Source organism: Lingula anatina, chromosome 8, assembly GCF_051362555.1.
Source record: "Lingula anatina isolate TDL-2025a chromosome 8, LinAna3.0, whole genome shotgun sequence".
NCBI classification, from domain to species: domain Eukaryota; kingdom Metazoa; phylum Brachiopoda; class Lingulata; order Lingulida; family Lingulidae; genus Lingula; species Lingula anatina.
The window spans coordinates 12,093,017-12,108,800 of NC_141774.1; the positions used below are offsets into that span (position 1 = coordinate 12,093,017).

Sequence of the window (15,784 nt, forward strand, 5' to 3'; positions counted from 1 at the left end):
TACATGTTTTTGATAATTATAGTCAGTAATGTAGGCTAAAGGCATTGTGTTTATCAAAGTGAATGTTGAAATGGGTGTGGCATTTTCATGAACAATACGTACATGCATTTTTTTCGTCAAATAAAATTACAGTAACAGCTCAGATAGTCATGGCCGTCTCTGGGCAGCCAGTTGGCAGCGGAAAAACGGGTATGGATATTGTTTTAGTAAAAGTGTTTGAAGTTAAATAATTAGTGAAATAAACTTTACACGTATGTAAAGATTTTTTTAGATCACATAAATTAAATTACTTAGTATATTAAGTTTATTTATTTCAATATTTCACTGTGTTGTTGTTATTATTTTTCTTTTTATAGTTTTCACCAGTTTCTGTTCAGTTTCTGTTCAGTTCAGTTCTGTTTAGTTGAATTCGGCTGTGAACAGTTCATACTGCGTGAATGAACAGCAGTCATATCCAACGGTGTTTCTTTGTTTTATCACGTGGTCTGCTACAGTTACATTTGAAGCAAGTGCGGATTCCATAGGATGCATAACAACTGCTACCCGGGGGCCGTTTCGGATGTCCCTACGATTCAGAAAAAAATCTACATGTACATACCGGGGGATAAACTATATTAAAATCTGGATCAGCCAAAAATATCTTTAAAAACTTTTTTCAGTTTCTGGTCTTAAACTTAACCTATTAATCAGTCCCTCCAGTTCACAAAACCCAATCTGGAAATGACGTATTAATGAATGTATGACGCGTTAGGGATTCTGTTGCGCGCGCAATGACATACATATTTTACTCATGGGTTAAATACACAGCACAGAAAGAGTGCAAATATCTGTTCAGAAGGCTTTTTTCGGGAAATGTGAGACGATATAACCTTTGGAACTTCTAAAAGTTATACTATTTGAACTTCAGGTATATATTGGCTTTTGGTTGCGATTACCTGCAAAGATTTAACTCTAATTTCAACTTATTTTATTGGGATAATCCATATAACATTACATTACATGCTGCTCTTCGTCATGTGTGTGTGTGTGTGTGTGTGTGTGTGTGTGTGTGTGTGTGTGTGTGACATATTGTTAAAGGCAACAATGATTGTGGGTATTTGTCGTCAGCTACTTTATCTAAATCATTACTGAGCGAGATCAAGAATTTTACCAAGGGGCTAGGACTTCTGAAAAGCTGTGTAGGGGGTATCCGTCACCCTTTTCCCTATGAGTTTGGTACTTTGCGTGTGATTTTAATTATTTACATAATTCAAAGCCCGTGTTTCCCATACTGCGTTGCGTTCATATAATCCGCCTCATGCCCTTGACCTTTAAATCAGATCACGTGACTTATTGCGACCCCACTGTTGAAACACCATTTATAATAGTCAAACATATAACTGAATGATATCGTAATTTGGATTTTTAGCACTCTGGTTAGTAAATCTATTAATTTTATCCTGGCAAATACACCATATAAGTTTAAAAAAAAACACATGTTCATAAAATAATAAGAAAGCAAAATGCAATTTATGCTTTGCAACCGTTTTATTTAACCCACTTATTAAGATTTTACAGACAAAAAAATATATTGGAAATACTAATAGGTAATGGAGGAAGTGAAGGAATATCAAGACAAACAGAACTGGAAACGTTAACTTAGTCTATAGGGTATAGTTCTACATCTGATACATCCAGTACGCCAACTAATACAGCTGTACTTGTGAAGCGCATCAACAAAGTATGAAGGCGCAGTTCTCTGAAATATGCCCCGATGAACCTCAGTGTTATTGTCTTATCAATATTAGGCCCAATACTACGACCCCCGTCGCATTTTAGTCTTGGTTATAGCAAGTTAGTTACGTCTTAACTGCAATATTATCTTTGTACCCAAAAATTCATGTGAATTCATCATTAACAAAAACCCAAAAGCAGGCAGTACAGCAAAGTTAAGTAAATGGATAATATTGAAAGAATCAAAAAGTAACATTTATATATATCTTGATCACAAATAAGGATTATATGTTTTCAAATCAAGAACGGTCATCCAAACAGTCCGTCTGTAAGCTCCAGTCTACCAGTTGACCAAGGTCCAGATAGTCATTTATTCTATGATATCTTCATCACCCACAAGGCGGAAAGCACCACCAGTGTAGCGATTTTTGCTGTAAAAGAATCGAGAGGTATTGACATAAAATGCTCTGAATGACAAAGATCATTTGATTGATTTTGACGATCATTTCTTTTAAAAGGAAATTAGATATCAAAGTTCTCCTTTGGCTGATTAAAAAAATTACTCAATTCAAGAAGACTATCAATTCCAAATAACGAGGACGTGATATATCAAAACACTCTCTGGAATTGAAAGAAACCTGGCATTTGTCAATCTATCATCGTCTGAAAAACCATGTATATGTCATAAACGGATAAGGTCCTATTCAATTCAGTTGAGCGATGTATTTTTGCATTTAATAGTACTGTTACACTTTGAGAGGTCCTAACATGGAATAACAAATCTACGATATTTACTCCCTTTCACCAATATCTATCTATCTTATCTATCTTATATATATATAGCCAATATATCACTTACTTTCGAGAGGTCAATCCAAAACGGGAAGCTCCTTCATAGGGGCCATCGTAGGTAAGCCCCGCCGCGAGGAAAAAGCCACCTTCAGCATTTTCATCAAGGCCGGCGTGGATGACGGCACGGCAGACATGGGAGTTCTGATTTTAAAAAAAGCAATAAATAAATACACAGAGCAACAAAGTAAAATCAAAATTAACATTTTTAAAGAAAATAAGACTACATAGGTACGTAAAAAAATAAATAATGACATTATATAAATGAGTATAAAAATGAAACGTGCAATTCAACGAGAGAGAGAGAGAGAGAGAAAGAGAGATATAGAAAGGGGATATATCATTCTTAGATGGCAGTATTCCTTACTGCGGTGTAAGTATCATTGCCAAACAGTTTTCCAGCCTCGTTACATCCAGGTGGACACCAGAACCTGGAATGAAATGCAAAATTATGTCCGCATTGTCACGCTGAATGAACTTGTAAATACACAACAAGGCTGCAATTGAACTGGTTGATAGTAATCATCTTTTATGTATATGAAAAAAAAAAAAAAAAAAACAGCACTGCACAGGTGTCATTTGTAATTTACATGAATACATCCGATACAAATTACAAAAACGATGTGTAAAAACGCAAAAGCTTTCGGCATTAACGCTCTTCTCATGGACTGTAGAATAAATATAATATTTTATTTATTCAACTGTTCCTGTAGAAGGCGCATATTTCCAGAGCTTGGACATTTTAATACACAGTTTTATCTTACTAATACAGATACATTTTCATCAATTTATCATTAAAAAATGACAAATAGTGATTACCGTGAATCTAATCGTGATTAGCAGAATCACTGTCACGAATGCGCAGTTAGGCCGAATACCGGAAAAGATACCTTTCACTTACTTGCATATTACTCCGTCGTCAAGCTGAAGTTTGCCGCAGCTTCGTTTCCAATTGGTCGAACAGGTCTGCTTGAGGACATCGCAACCGTTTCCATACTTCTTCCAAGATCTGCAGCGGCAAACCTGGCCGCCGTCCGTGTAATTCAGACAATCTCCCTTGCAGCTGCGACTTTCACAAGCTAATGAAACAAAATGAAAATAATGTAACAGATTGCTTTCATTCATTATTCAGTATTTTATTCACCGTTTTCATTCAGTATTTTATTCACCGTTAGAAAGGAAATAAAGATGAAGATATTTGTACGAACCCGGCACATAGTTATTATAGAATTATATAAATTGGCCAAAGAATTGATATATTTTAAGTGTGGCCTCTTTACAAACGGTTTAAAACAAATAAGGTTATGAAGTACTAAAGTAGATCAGATAATAAAAAAATAACAACGCATTTAAATTTTAGTAATTTGTTTGGCCTACTGAGTATTGAAACCAAGACGTCATGAGATTCAATTTCGTACAGTTGGATTTCTCTACTTATAGACCCTTATTCATAAGTAAACAGAATATATAATTTTATTCAATTTAATACAGATGGAACAATAAAAATTACAGAGAAGTATATATATCCATAGAGTTTATTTTGACTTTAAAATAAACTGTTTCCAAATTTGTTCTTCTTTAAACTGTTCAAGATAAACCCACAATGACCTAATCCAATCCAATTAATATGTATTGCACTTACAGTTCAGACTTTTCTCGTTATACAGATGCTGCAAGTTTTTATTGGACAATTTTCAATTTTTGAATTTATCTTGGGTCAACACAGGCTGTAAATTCAGTATAAATTTTAAGACCTATCACTTTGTGGACTTATGCTTCTTGCTATAGTATAAATGGTACTCACTTGGTAATTCTTCCTCTTCGGCTACAGCTTAAATATAAGAAATTGACTATTATTTAGAAGATTCTAAATAATATATATAATTCTGATAATATTATTTGTAACCAGCAATGAGACGGTAGTGTAGTGCGGTTATACACATATATAAGTTATTTATATAAGGTGTACACTGTAGGATATTATAAATCAGTATGGAAATTTATCACTAGTTCTTGAAGAGATGGTTCTGATATTTTAAATTTTCTGTCATATCCATGAACACTTTTTGTCACAGTGGCTTTTCTTTATCAAATAAATGCTTCAGTTTCATTGGAATTGCTAACGTTGATTATTGCCTGAGTGTATACACATTGTAACACAGCTCCTAAAGCTCCTAAAATACATAACTACACGTATGTTGTTTTCCAATCTATAACCAGTTAAATGACGCATGTGCATTGGGTAATACACTTGGGTACTTAACATTCAATGATTGTCTCGCCTGACCACACTTTTTGAATAATAGTCTACTTTATTCACTCACGAACGGGTGAAATAAACAAGAATGTTTGTCATCATTAACGAAAAACGTTTTACCAGTGCACGTTCTTCCGTCTCCTTCAAATCCTTCAGAGCATGCGCACTCGAAACTTCCGGCAGTGTTGATGCACACGGCATCTGAATGGCAGTCGTGATCATCGTTGCTGCACTCATCGATATCTGGAAATATTCGATGTTTTAAGTACTGGGACCACAGTTACAATAGTATACGATTCTAATTATTTTTGACAGCAATTGCTTTTTTTCTTTATATTAAGGCCCCCTGAATGCATAAAAGTTAAAAAAAAAAAAAAAAAAAAAAAAAAAAAAACATGAATGAATATTGACATATATACGCAATAAGAAATGTTGCTTTGGCAATACCTGTGCATTCCAAACCATCGCCTTCATAGCCTTCAGCGCATGCGCATTCAAAACTACCTTCAGTGTTAGTACACTGGGCATTGACATCACAGTTTGTGCCTGGGAGGCACTCGTCCACATCTACAACGATGACGATTATTTTATTTTATGCATATACATAGCAATGGTTTCAGTTTCGTTCAGTCTGTCCGGGGACATACCAGTCCTTTATAAACGGTACCTGCTGTCTCCCCGCTTGGCACTCAGCACTAAGGGGTTGAAGCAGGGGCCTGGTCAGGCAGTGTAGAAATGATATATTAGCTCTGAGCACCTAATATGGCAGCCGAACTGTATTCTCCCCAGGGAGGTGAGACCGTCTACAGAGTGTACCAGTGCAAAAAATGACCAGGCTTCCTTGATTTGAATATTCATTTCATTTAAATAAATACATTTACATAATTGTATAACTTCAACCTTCGGGTTGCGATTTCCCAATAAAGATTATTATATTATTATTAAATTGTACTTTGTCCTACCTGACAGGTTTTATAAATACCTTTATATTTGTATTGAAAGTGCTCATAAAAATGTGTTTTCAGCACTCTTTAGTCTTGGAAGAAAAAAAACCATTTGTAAAAAATCAAAACTTAAATAGTATCTTCCGTAAAGAGTAGAAATTTCCCAGTACATACACTGTACTGAATAAGAGCACGAAGTTCTCTATTTTGATGGGATAAAAACGTGATGCTCAGTTGTCTTACCAACACACTGTCCATCGTCTCCCATGGTGTAGCCTTCTGCGCATGCGCACTCATAACTGCCCACGGTGTTGGTGCATACAGAGTTAGGTCCACAAACTTCCGATTCTTCACACTCATCAACATCTACATGAGAAAAATGGCCCATTTACAAATGTTTAAGTTGAGGAATGGATTTTAGCTTCACGCACAGTATCACTGTATTTCATTAAAACAAACAAAAATAATGATTACACAACAATCAAGACGTAATGCCAGTGGCCGTTACCTAATTATCCCTGTAAGGTCCGTTTTGTTACTCAGTTTGTAAGTACCTGTTTACGCCAAAGCAAACCAGAGAGAGGCATTTCATAATATCTCCCCCCCACCCGAAAAAAAACCCTGGACATATCCATGAGAACATTTTGCCACAGTGGTTTTTCTTTATTAAATAAACTTTTTCAGTTTCATTGGAATTACTGACGTTTATTATATGCCTTTAAGTATAAAAGATGTCTTATTCCAAGAAAAAATGTCTTTCTGATATCTTGTCAAACGAATAACTCATAAAAAATAAAGACAACTATATCCAACTAAATAAAAATACGACTAATTATACAGAACAATGCAAAATTATCGGTGAAAAAACACATAAAAATAAGCAATTTACTTAACTCATGAAACTATATGTTAAAAAGACACGGAAAAATAAAGGATGAATAATAAGAGAAAAACAATGTAAATCACGAAAAAATAAATGAGAAACCCAAAACCTATGAAAGAAGATCGAGAAATAAAACTCACACCTACTCGAAAGCTGTCTTTCTCCAAGACATATGACAAACGACAAACGTCTTTCTGACAGAGTGTAAAATGAAAAACTGATCTTCGGAAAGAGAGAATAGGAACAAAGAACACGAACCCTCGAAATACTCGGAACCTTTCGAAAAAAAAAAACACACGAACACACACTAATGAATCCGTTCACGGACGCAATTATTAGTTCATCTCTAAAGCATTTCGCAGCCTGTAACAATTTGATGAATAAGTAACTAAAAAAATACACTAACTCAAAGAAGTATGATAACAGCTCTGCCTTGGGCAAAATTGGTACCCTTACCTTCGCAGATATGACCGTTGCCTTGGTAACCGTCCATACACTCGCACGTGTAATTTCCATCTGTATTTGCGCAATCTGCATTGACGTCACAATCGTGTGTGCCGGCGGAACATTCGTCTTCGTCTGCCATTGCAAATATATAAAGATGTATAGTTTGCAAAAACAGAATACAAAAGAAAACCGAAAACGTTGACTTAAGGTTCCTTTTTACTCGTGCAAATCTCGCAATGTAGTTTTCTAAGTAGTACGTACCCCCCTCCCCCATCCCCGAGAGACCCCCCTCCAAGATTCTCCTGGCAGCTTACTTCCTACAAACTTCGTAAACAGTGTGATGATGTGAGCATTGTCTAGATAAATAACCTGATAACAAACTTAACATGATTCTATTTTAATTAAGTTTGTCTATTGTCCTTTGCCAATGTGTGCATTAATCATAAGTGGAGGATTTCGGGGGGGGGGGGGGGGGGTCAGTTGGGTCAGGTCCACCCAGCTATCCCCCCCTTCGCTTTCTGAAAAAAAATGACACTAATGGTCCCCTCTTGAAATTAGAATTTTGGCTAACTAAATCATAGTTCTTAACCGTACCAAATAGCACCGTACGCCCGCTAAGTTACCAAAACTTTACGGGGCCCTACAGCGGGCCCTAACCCTACGCTAAGCCCCACCCACCCCTTCAAATAATCCTGGATCCGCCCCTAGTCATTCAGTGTAAATCAGAGCTACATTTACTTTATAGCTACTTTTAATGTACCTTGACATATTGTAATTAAAACAAATGGATTTAAAACAGACATAACATAAAGCAACTGATACGTACACCACATGAAACACCAGAGCACGCGGCATCTTACCTAAACTCTACCGTTAACTGATTGTACAGTTATTTTTTATACATTTAAACCTCACCTTCACACTCGTGGCCATCCCCATCATAACCGTTGTGACATGAGCACGTGTAACTGCCTGGGGTGTTGGTACAGATGGCGTTGGCGTCACAGGTATGTGCCCCACGTTCACATTCATTTATGTCTGAAACATATGTAGCAAAGGCAAAGGAAGCTATCAATGTCTCATATACCATTTTACTGTGTTAAAGGCATGTAAAAAAAACATGGGTTTTATCATTTAATCCCCCTATACACTGGGCGGCGTCCTTTCTGCGTTATTTTGTACGACTATGAAAATGGCATCGCCGTGGTCGTAAAAAGGGGGAACAGCATATCTTTGGTTGCAAAATGAATGCTCAGTTATCGGCCAGTTGTCGGCACGTAAAGTTTTTTTTTTTTTTTTAACTCAAACAGCGCCGTTTTAGGGACTCAGATAGGACGCTGTCCAGTGTAAAGGGTCTTTAATGAATTACCGGTTTTAAAAGTATAATATTTCCATAAAAATTAAGTGCAAGTAAGATTATTGTGAATTAACTTTATATTATTTGATGTATGAATTACAAAGAAATGATCTACAAATAAATGATCGATTCTTCTGTATGCCGACCCTAACAAAAATCTTTCATGGTAACGATTTTTCCCTGCTAATTCTCGAAGTAATTGCTTAACAAAATGTATCACCTAATTCAATGTATCATTTTAAACATACGTTGTGTTTTGAAACGAATATCGCCTGCATTCTAAAGATATCTACAGATTAATCTATGTATAGCCAAATAATCCATTATTCAAAAATACAATAAGTAAATTAAATAAAGGAATTATGCAATGTTCACATGACATTTACAAATTGAGAAAAAACACACACCTGTACATTGGACACCATTGCCATGGAACCCCTCTCTGCAAGTGCAGGTGAAGCTTCCCTGTGTGTTTTCACAGTTAGCATTAACGTCACAATTGTGAGTGCCATGCGTGCATTCATTTTGATCTAAAATGATGAAGAATAATTAGATGGTTGTGACAGTGCATAGGGCAATATACAGAGAGAAAGAGAGAGAGAGAGAATATAGCATGTGTGTGCGTGTGTGTTACATGTATACATTTATGCATTGCATCATGAGCATTTTTAATGAACGCTGCTCTTAGTTTTATAATGGTGGTCAATTCCGTGTTTTAAACTTACACATACTAGACAATATTTGGTCTGAGGACAGCTATGAACTGACAAAATAAAAGAGTCACCATTGGCCTATATTTTGGCCAATCAACGGTACCTGTGCACGTGAGTCCGTTCCCAGCATACCCGGAGTTGCACGAACATCTGTAACTTCCTATGGTATTGATGCAGTTAGCGTTGGAGGAGCAGCTGTGATCTCCATTTGTACATTCATTGATATCTGGAATGGATATTCCTTCATTTTGAATGTGTATTTGCCATTTATTAATTTACACCCATATGTTTTTATCCACAGAGGCGCAAGGACAATCAGGGGTTTATTCATAAAGCAATTGATTGCTTAGGCGACTGGCCTAAGAGGGCTAATCTTAGACTCTGTGGATTCTCTTAAAAATACATTTTTTTTTCAAAACTGACCTGACATTAATTTATAGCGCACGTCAAATCGACCGTTTTCTGAGGTGTCCTTTTTTCGTTTCCGTTTCAGGTGGAATAAATTGTGATGACCGTGGTTTTTGTGGTATACTGTACACAGGTTGGTAGGTTTTAGGAAAGCAAGCATTCGTTTTGGGGGAACTTATCAACGCTTTTGGCCGTAATCAACAAGGCGTGACATATCCAAAACCGTTCACAGAAGTAAACAAGAATGTCTTAAAATTCGAATTTTGGTTGTTTCCTCACGGATATTGAGACCAATGAATTCAACTCGTTAGGGCAAAATTCTCAAATTCAGACCTCGAGAATTGGTTTATACATGAAAATCGTGGCTTTTCTAAACTTCTCAACAACTTTGTTATGGCAGACCTGCAGGTAGATAAGAAAAGAAAAATTCTGAAATTTCAAGGATATTATTTTCCACCAATTTGAGCTCTGACACGTATTGTATGCCTTTGAACACTAAAATGACCCACCTGAGCAAGAAGTGCCGCTGCCGCTGTAGCCAGTATTACACGCGCAAGTGTAGCCTCCCGCAGTATTGGTGCAGCGAGCGTTACTGTGGCAGTTGTTACTCCCTCTACATTCATCGATATCTATAAAATAAAATAAGAAGTACCAATATACAATTTAATAGTGTAGTTCACAGAAATCTGTCTCTTTGCAAAAAAAAAAAAAATAAATAAATAAAAAAAAAATAAAAAAAAAATAAAAAAACCGCTTTACAGTGCATGGGCATCTGTCGATTGTGCTGCATTCAGTTAAAATGTGTCTAAATCGTTACACTAATGACAGATAGTTTACTATCCCTACCTACAATATAGAATATCAGAGTGCACGCCCTTACTTAAACTTCGGTTGCCGGTGTGCCCTAACGATAGGCAATGACCGTTCGCATGCCCCTTATTTAACCTTTAATGTGCTATGCTTTTTTAATCATAATGGTGCTATTTAAATTGTTAAACAGTTTAATAAGAACAAACACGGGGGGGGGGGGGGGGGGGGGTGCGCACAACTTGTCTCACACCTGGGACAGTGCTATGGTGAGCAGTTCTCACTAAACTGTTCACTTTAACACTGTCACGTAACTTCAGTGTGACTGATGAAGACCCAAGTGTTGGGATGAAAGCTCTCAGGTAGGCCTACGTTTCAGCTTATTGTGTAGAAATTGAACAGTTTTAAATTGCATAAATATGACTTAAAGTCCTCTTTTCACTGGACGGCGCCCTTTATGCGTCCCGCAGTACGGTCCAGTTTGAGAGTTTAATATAATACGTTATGTGCCGACAACTGTCCGATCAATGAGCATTCACTCTGCACATAAACAAAGTGTGTATATCATCACATTTTGCAACGAATATATAAGATTCTTCACTTTTTAGATAGAAAGGAAACAGAGCTTTACCCATCAATACATTTTTCAATTCAAAACTGGATTATTGCAATAGTTCTTGTTCGGAATACCTAAATATCAAATGAAAAAAAAATCAGTCTATTTAGAATTCAGCAACGTGTCCCTTCCGTACATCTCAGAAATCCGATCACATCACACAGTGTACATTTAAACTCCCAATGTACCCACCTGAGCAAGAAGTGCCGCTGCCACTGTAGCCAGTATTACACCTGCAAGTGTAGCTTCCATCGGTATTGGTGCAGCGAGCGTTACTGTGGCAGTTGTTACTCCCCGAACATTCATCTATATCTAAAAATGCAATAATACTAATACTAATACTAATAATAATAATAATTGTAAATGTCACACTCTGATTTGTTGTCAACAGATTCTGGTCTTTATTGTAAAATCTGTGTTAATTAGCGTATACCCTGTGAAAGGAAAGTTGAATGCAGTATTCAAAAAGACATTTATCCTGGCGGGTCCTGCACGAATCGTTGAACAAGTCTTTTACTCTGAAAATCGTGCTTCTTGTCTCTCTACATTTCAACAAAGTCTGTAAAGCATAAAAGAGAGTAAGACCTTAGATCTTTTTTTTTTAATTTTCTGTGTCAAAAGTATGTATATTTTTAAAGACGAAGGAACAAAATGTGGTAATTGAACACATCGGCCACTTTGCTTGAGACATATTAAACCATTTTTCAGCAGTCAACACGAATCTCCCATCCATCCTGTTGACATGAAATTCAGATAGAATCAAAATTTAACTGTCAGTTTTCTACATTCGACTTTATTCATATTCTAGTTAGCCGCATTTCATTTTCAGTTCCATTTTGAATGCAATTGTTTTCAAGTGATTAACGTTATAGTCAAATCCTATAAATAGCCGTTTATGCATATTTTATGCTCTTGGAGTAGAAAATATAAATATACGAGAGAACTCAAAAGCTCAAAAGAATGTTTTATGGAGAAGACAATTAACCATACCTCTGCAAAGTAAGCCTCTTCTCTCGTAGCCTGAGCGACAACCTGTAATACAACAGCAAGGTACATTATCCATTTGCTGAGCGATACGCAGCATATATGGTACAAAGGGGGCCTAGTCGGACTATATATCATCATCATCATCATCATCACTGTACGAAAGAGAAACGTGCGAAGTGCTCGAAAGAGAAAAGTTACTCAAATAAAATACATGTACAGTTGCCAACACTTGTCTTCTTTTACTGTAATGTTCTACGCTACAAAGTTAGTTAAACATTGTACACAAAATACATAGATAAATAATAAAAAAAAAAGTTTTACAAAAAAATTATAAGTTATAAAACGCGTATGAGAAGTACTGAGAAGTACAAATCGCGTGAACGAAGACAAAGGGTTGCATCTCATATTTTGAAACATTGAGAGAATGAAGTCTGAAAGTTAACTTACTGACAATCCTTTGCACTGTATTCCTTACTGAGATAGAAAGAACAAAACATGTCACATATATAAACACGGGCTTATATATATATATATATATATATATATATATATATATATATATATATATATATATATATATATATATATATATATATTGAAATACATTCTGCGACACGTGACAGTAACTCTGTAAATTAAAAATTCAAGTTTATTACAGTGCTATTTACTGTCATACCAATATTGAATACATACAAAATATTTCATAATACTTCCATTCTAAATCATTATGTCAAAATAACGAATATTACAGGTTAGTCCGCGGGAAAAAAAATAGTTACCAATCCAGACGTGTTTGTTACATGGTATCAGCAAGTAGGAAACTGAATAGATAAAATACACTGGTTTATTCAAATGTCACAAGTGCAGCATAAGACGTTTTCATATGCACTTACTGCGGCTCCAAAATCGTTTCGACCGTTTGAGGTGAACTTCAGGTTGTCCAAGGCTCTCATCAATCCTGTAAACAATAAGGTTGACTTCAGTTGCTTTAATAATTCCCGTATGTAGGTTTTCAAAGAAACGATTAGGGGGGTATCCTGACCTCTTTTAATCTCTCCATCCTTCTCATTCTGTCTCTCTCTCTTTTCTCTCTCTCTCTCTCTCTCTCTCTCTCTCTCTCTCTCTTACACACACACTCACAAACACAAACACGTTTTCATCCCGCTCTCCTCCTCTCTCTCTCTCTTTGTCTCTCTCTCTCTCTTTCTCTCTCCATTTCACTTACCACAAGGACTGAAGCAGAACCAACAACATCAATGTCACCAGCAACTTGTACATATTTTCAAAATTCGAAACTCAGTGTTTACTGTCGAAGGAATCCGCAAAGCAAGTGTAAAGTCTGCGAAGAGTAGGGCCTTTATATATACCCCAAGCGTCTTGTAGACGTGTTTCTTTCGTTGCCAATATCAACATCATTTTGGATGCAATTAAAAAAAGCAAATTTTCAACCCTTCTCTTCATTAATCCGTAATTTGTCATTAGTGTTCTTCCTACTTTTGTGTTAAAAAATGAATACAAAGTTGTTACAAAGTCAACGAATGTTTGTACAGCTTGGGTAAACTAGTAAACAAGGTTTTGCGTCATGCAGTGTGTGACTTCATGTATACTGCAAATGTACATTTTCGATTTTTCTCTCTCTTTCCTTCTCTCTCTCTCTCTCTCTCTCTCTCGTTTTGCACCTTCTCAGTAAGTGATTTTTATGAGTCTAGGAGAACCCCCACCCGGACAATTCCCCTACCTCACAATTCCACTGCGGCAAATCCCCTTCCCCTAAGACGATTCCCCGACAAGACACCCCCTTCCCAGAAAAAAATACACTTATTTTGCATTACCTAATTGAAGAATTTGAACATTTCTTGAATATTTTACTGAAATTAGGAAAGAAAAGAATTGGCTTTTAACTACAGGATTCAGGAAGCTCATTAAAACCACCTTTACACTGGACGGCGTCCTTTTCGCGTCCGTTGTGCGGCCATGAAACTGTCTATGTCGGCGTTGGACGACCAAAGAACGCTCAGTGATCACTAAGATCGCAAAAAGAAGCATCACCGAGGACGCCGTGGTAGGCTTCAAGTTTTGAGCATGTACAAAAAAAAAAAAAAAAGAAAAAAAAAATCGCGCAGAAAACGCGATGGAGAATGGACGCTGCAGGGCCACTCGTGGTACAAAGAGAGGAAGCACACGCATTGTTTTAGTCCTAGAAAGGAGGCACAAGCATCACTTTAGTTGCAGAATGAATGTTCAAGATGCAGTTCTTGTGGCAGTTTTTGCAGAATACGTTGTGTCAGTTGGCCTTTTTTGTCTTTGGCGCCAGTCGACCCTTCTTGTAAAGACAACATTGGTCATATGGCTTATTATCAGCCCATGCAGAACTTGCAATACAGTAGTTTGAAAAATGAAGGTTATTCCTGATTAATTTTTTCTTTTTCTGAAGATGTTCTTAACTGGGTGACCGGTTTAGAATTGATTATAAAAAACATTATAGAGAGAGAATATATAGGAAGGACGCCCAAACAATGCTCGTCGGTCTAGCAGGAGACAGAAAGATCTTAGAATGGTTGCCACTGATCGCCGACGAAGGTACAGATAACGCGGGCAAGGACGCTCAATAGTTGCTCAAACATCTAAGTCGACACCGTGGGTTACAGGGGACGCACAAGGGAGGGAGGCAGGTCGCTCAGAGGACACACAGGTCGCTCAGTGAACGCACAAGTGGCTTGCAGTTAAACACAGGTAACAGTGGTTACAAGTAAAATCGAGATTTGGTCGTTCAAAGGACGCACAAGGGACGCAGAGACATTTATAATGAGACACGGTTGCTTTGGCGACTATTGAGTGTCCTGAGCATATTTTTGATCGTAGAAGGGACGCAGAAAGGACGCAGTCCAATGTAAGGTGGGCTTTACGCGCATGGACATATCTGAGAGGTAATCTTGGATTATCAGATGCTGTGCCTCAAGTACACGTACATGAGCCTGGCCTTAAGCCTAGGTCCCAACCGAGCGTACGGGCTGCTGCGTGTGGTCTACGAGCAAAAAAATGGGGAAAACGTAGGAGTTCGTGCGTGAGGAGCACGTCCATCGTGCGACTTTTGGAGCACGCAAACCGCACGTAGAAACTTTTTACCAATTACTTGATTTCTTCCCTGCGATCTAGCTACGTCCTAGCCGGACGCAATGAACCTAAAAACCGTGCGTCTAAAACGTTGTTGGGACCAAGGCTTTACGGAAGATAAGTTATACTTAACGTTTTGCCGTAATAAAAGAAAATATGTTACCGTTATGTTATTATTATTCCATTTTTTCAAACTTTTTTATCTCTGTTTTGATTAGTTTTTTTTTTATATATTTGTTTTTTTCTTTTTAGATAATATTATTATGTCATTTTATTAATAATGATGAAATATTACGAATGTCTGCGTCAAGCCCAAAGGGTAAAAAAAAAATAAAATGTTAAGTATTTATAGTACAACAATAATACCACCTGCAGGAGAAGAGCACCATGAGGAAAAAAAAGGATGCATGTAGATAAACGAATAAGAAACAAGAAATCTCGTATGATAATTTCTAATCTTTAAGATCGATCATACAAAAAGGCATCAGCTGCTGCTGGTTAAGCGTTGTAAGGTATACTTACGAATAATAAACTACTATCTATTTGAACGCTGAACCTCTCCTGTTTGGAATATTTGTTGAAAAACACAGCATGTGTTAGTAAGTAAACGGTTAGTGCAAATACCAATCACGTATTGCGAACAGATGGTACAGAGAGATGAAATATTTATGTGGTGTCCTTGACATAAC

At 36.8% G+C, this 15,784-nt stretch overlaps 1 protein-coding gene across 2 annotated transcripts; it reads right to left on the reverse strand.

The window, feature by feature from the left end:
* Positions 1–1,508: 1,508 nt before the first annotated feature.
* LOC106157357 (uncharacterized) lies at positions 1,509–13,344 on the reverse strand. 2 transcript variants are annotated; one of them, XM_086993994.1, is made up of 18 exons: positions 13,207–13,344; positions 12,875–12,939; positions 12,429–12,455; positions 11,985–12,026; positions 11,187–11,306; positions 10,081–10,200; positions 9,267–9,389; positions 8,858–8,980; positions 8,009–8,131; positions 7,103–7,225; positions 6,007–6,129; positions 5,267–5,386; positions 4,940–5,062; positions 4,367–4,393; positions 3,464–3,641; positions 2,930–2,993; positions 2,573–2,706; positions 1,509–2,144 (listed from the first exon to the last, which is right to left on the reverse strand). In XM_086993994.1, exons 1-18 carry the CDS (start codon positions 13,257–13,259, stop codon positions 2,084–2,086), a joined length of 1,749 nt encoding a protein of 582 aa, XP_086850120.1. In that variant the 5' UTR covers positions 13,260–13,344; the 3' UTR covers positions 1,509–2,083. The 2 variants fall into 2 exon arrangements, with proteins under 2 accessions (XP_086850120.1, XP_086850121.1); XM_086993995.1 differs by lacking the exon at positions 5,267–5,386.
* Positions 13,345–15,784: the final 2,440 nt, after the last annotated feature.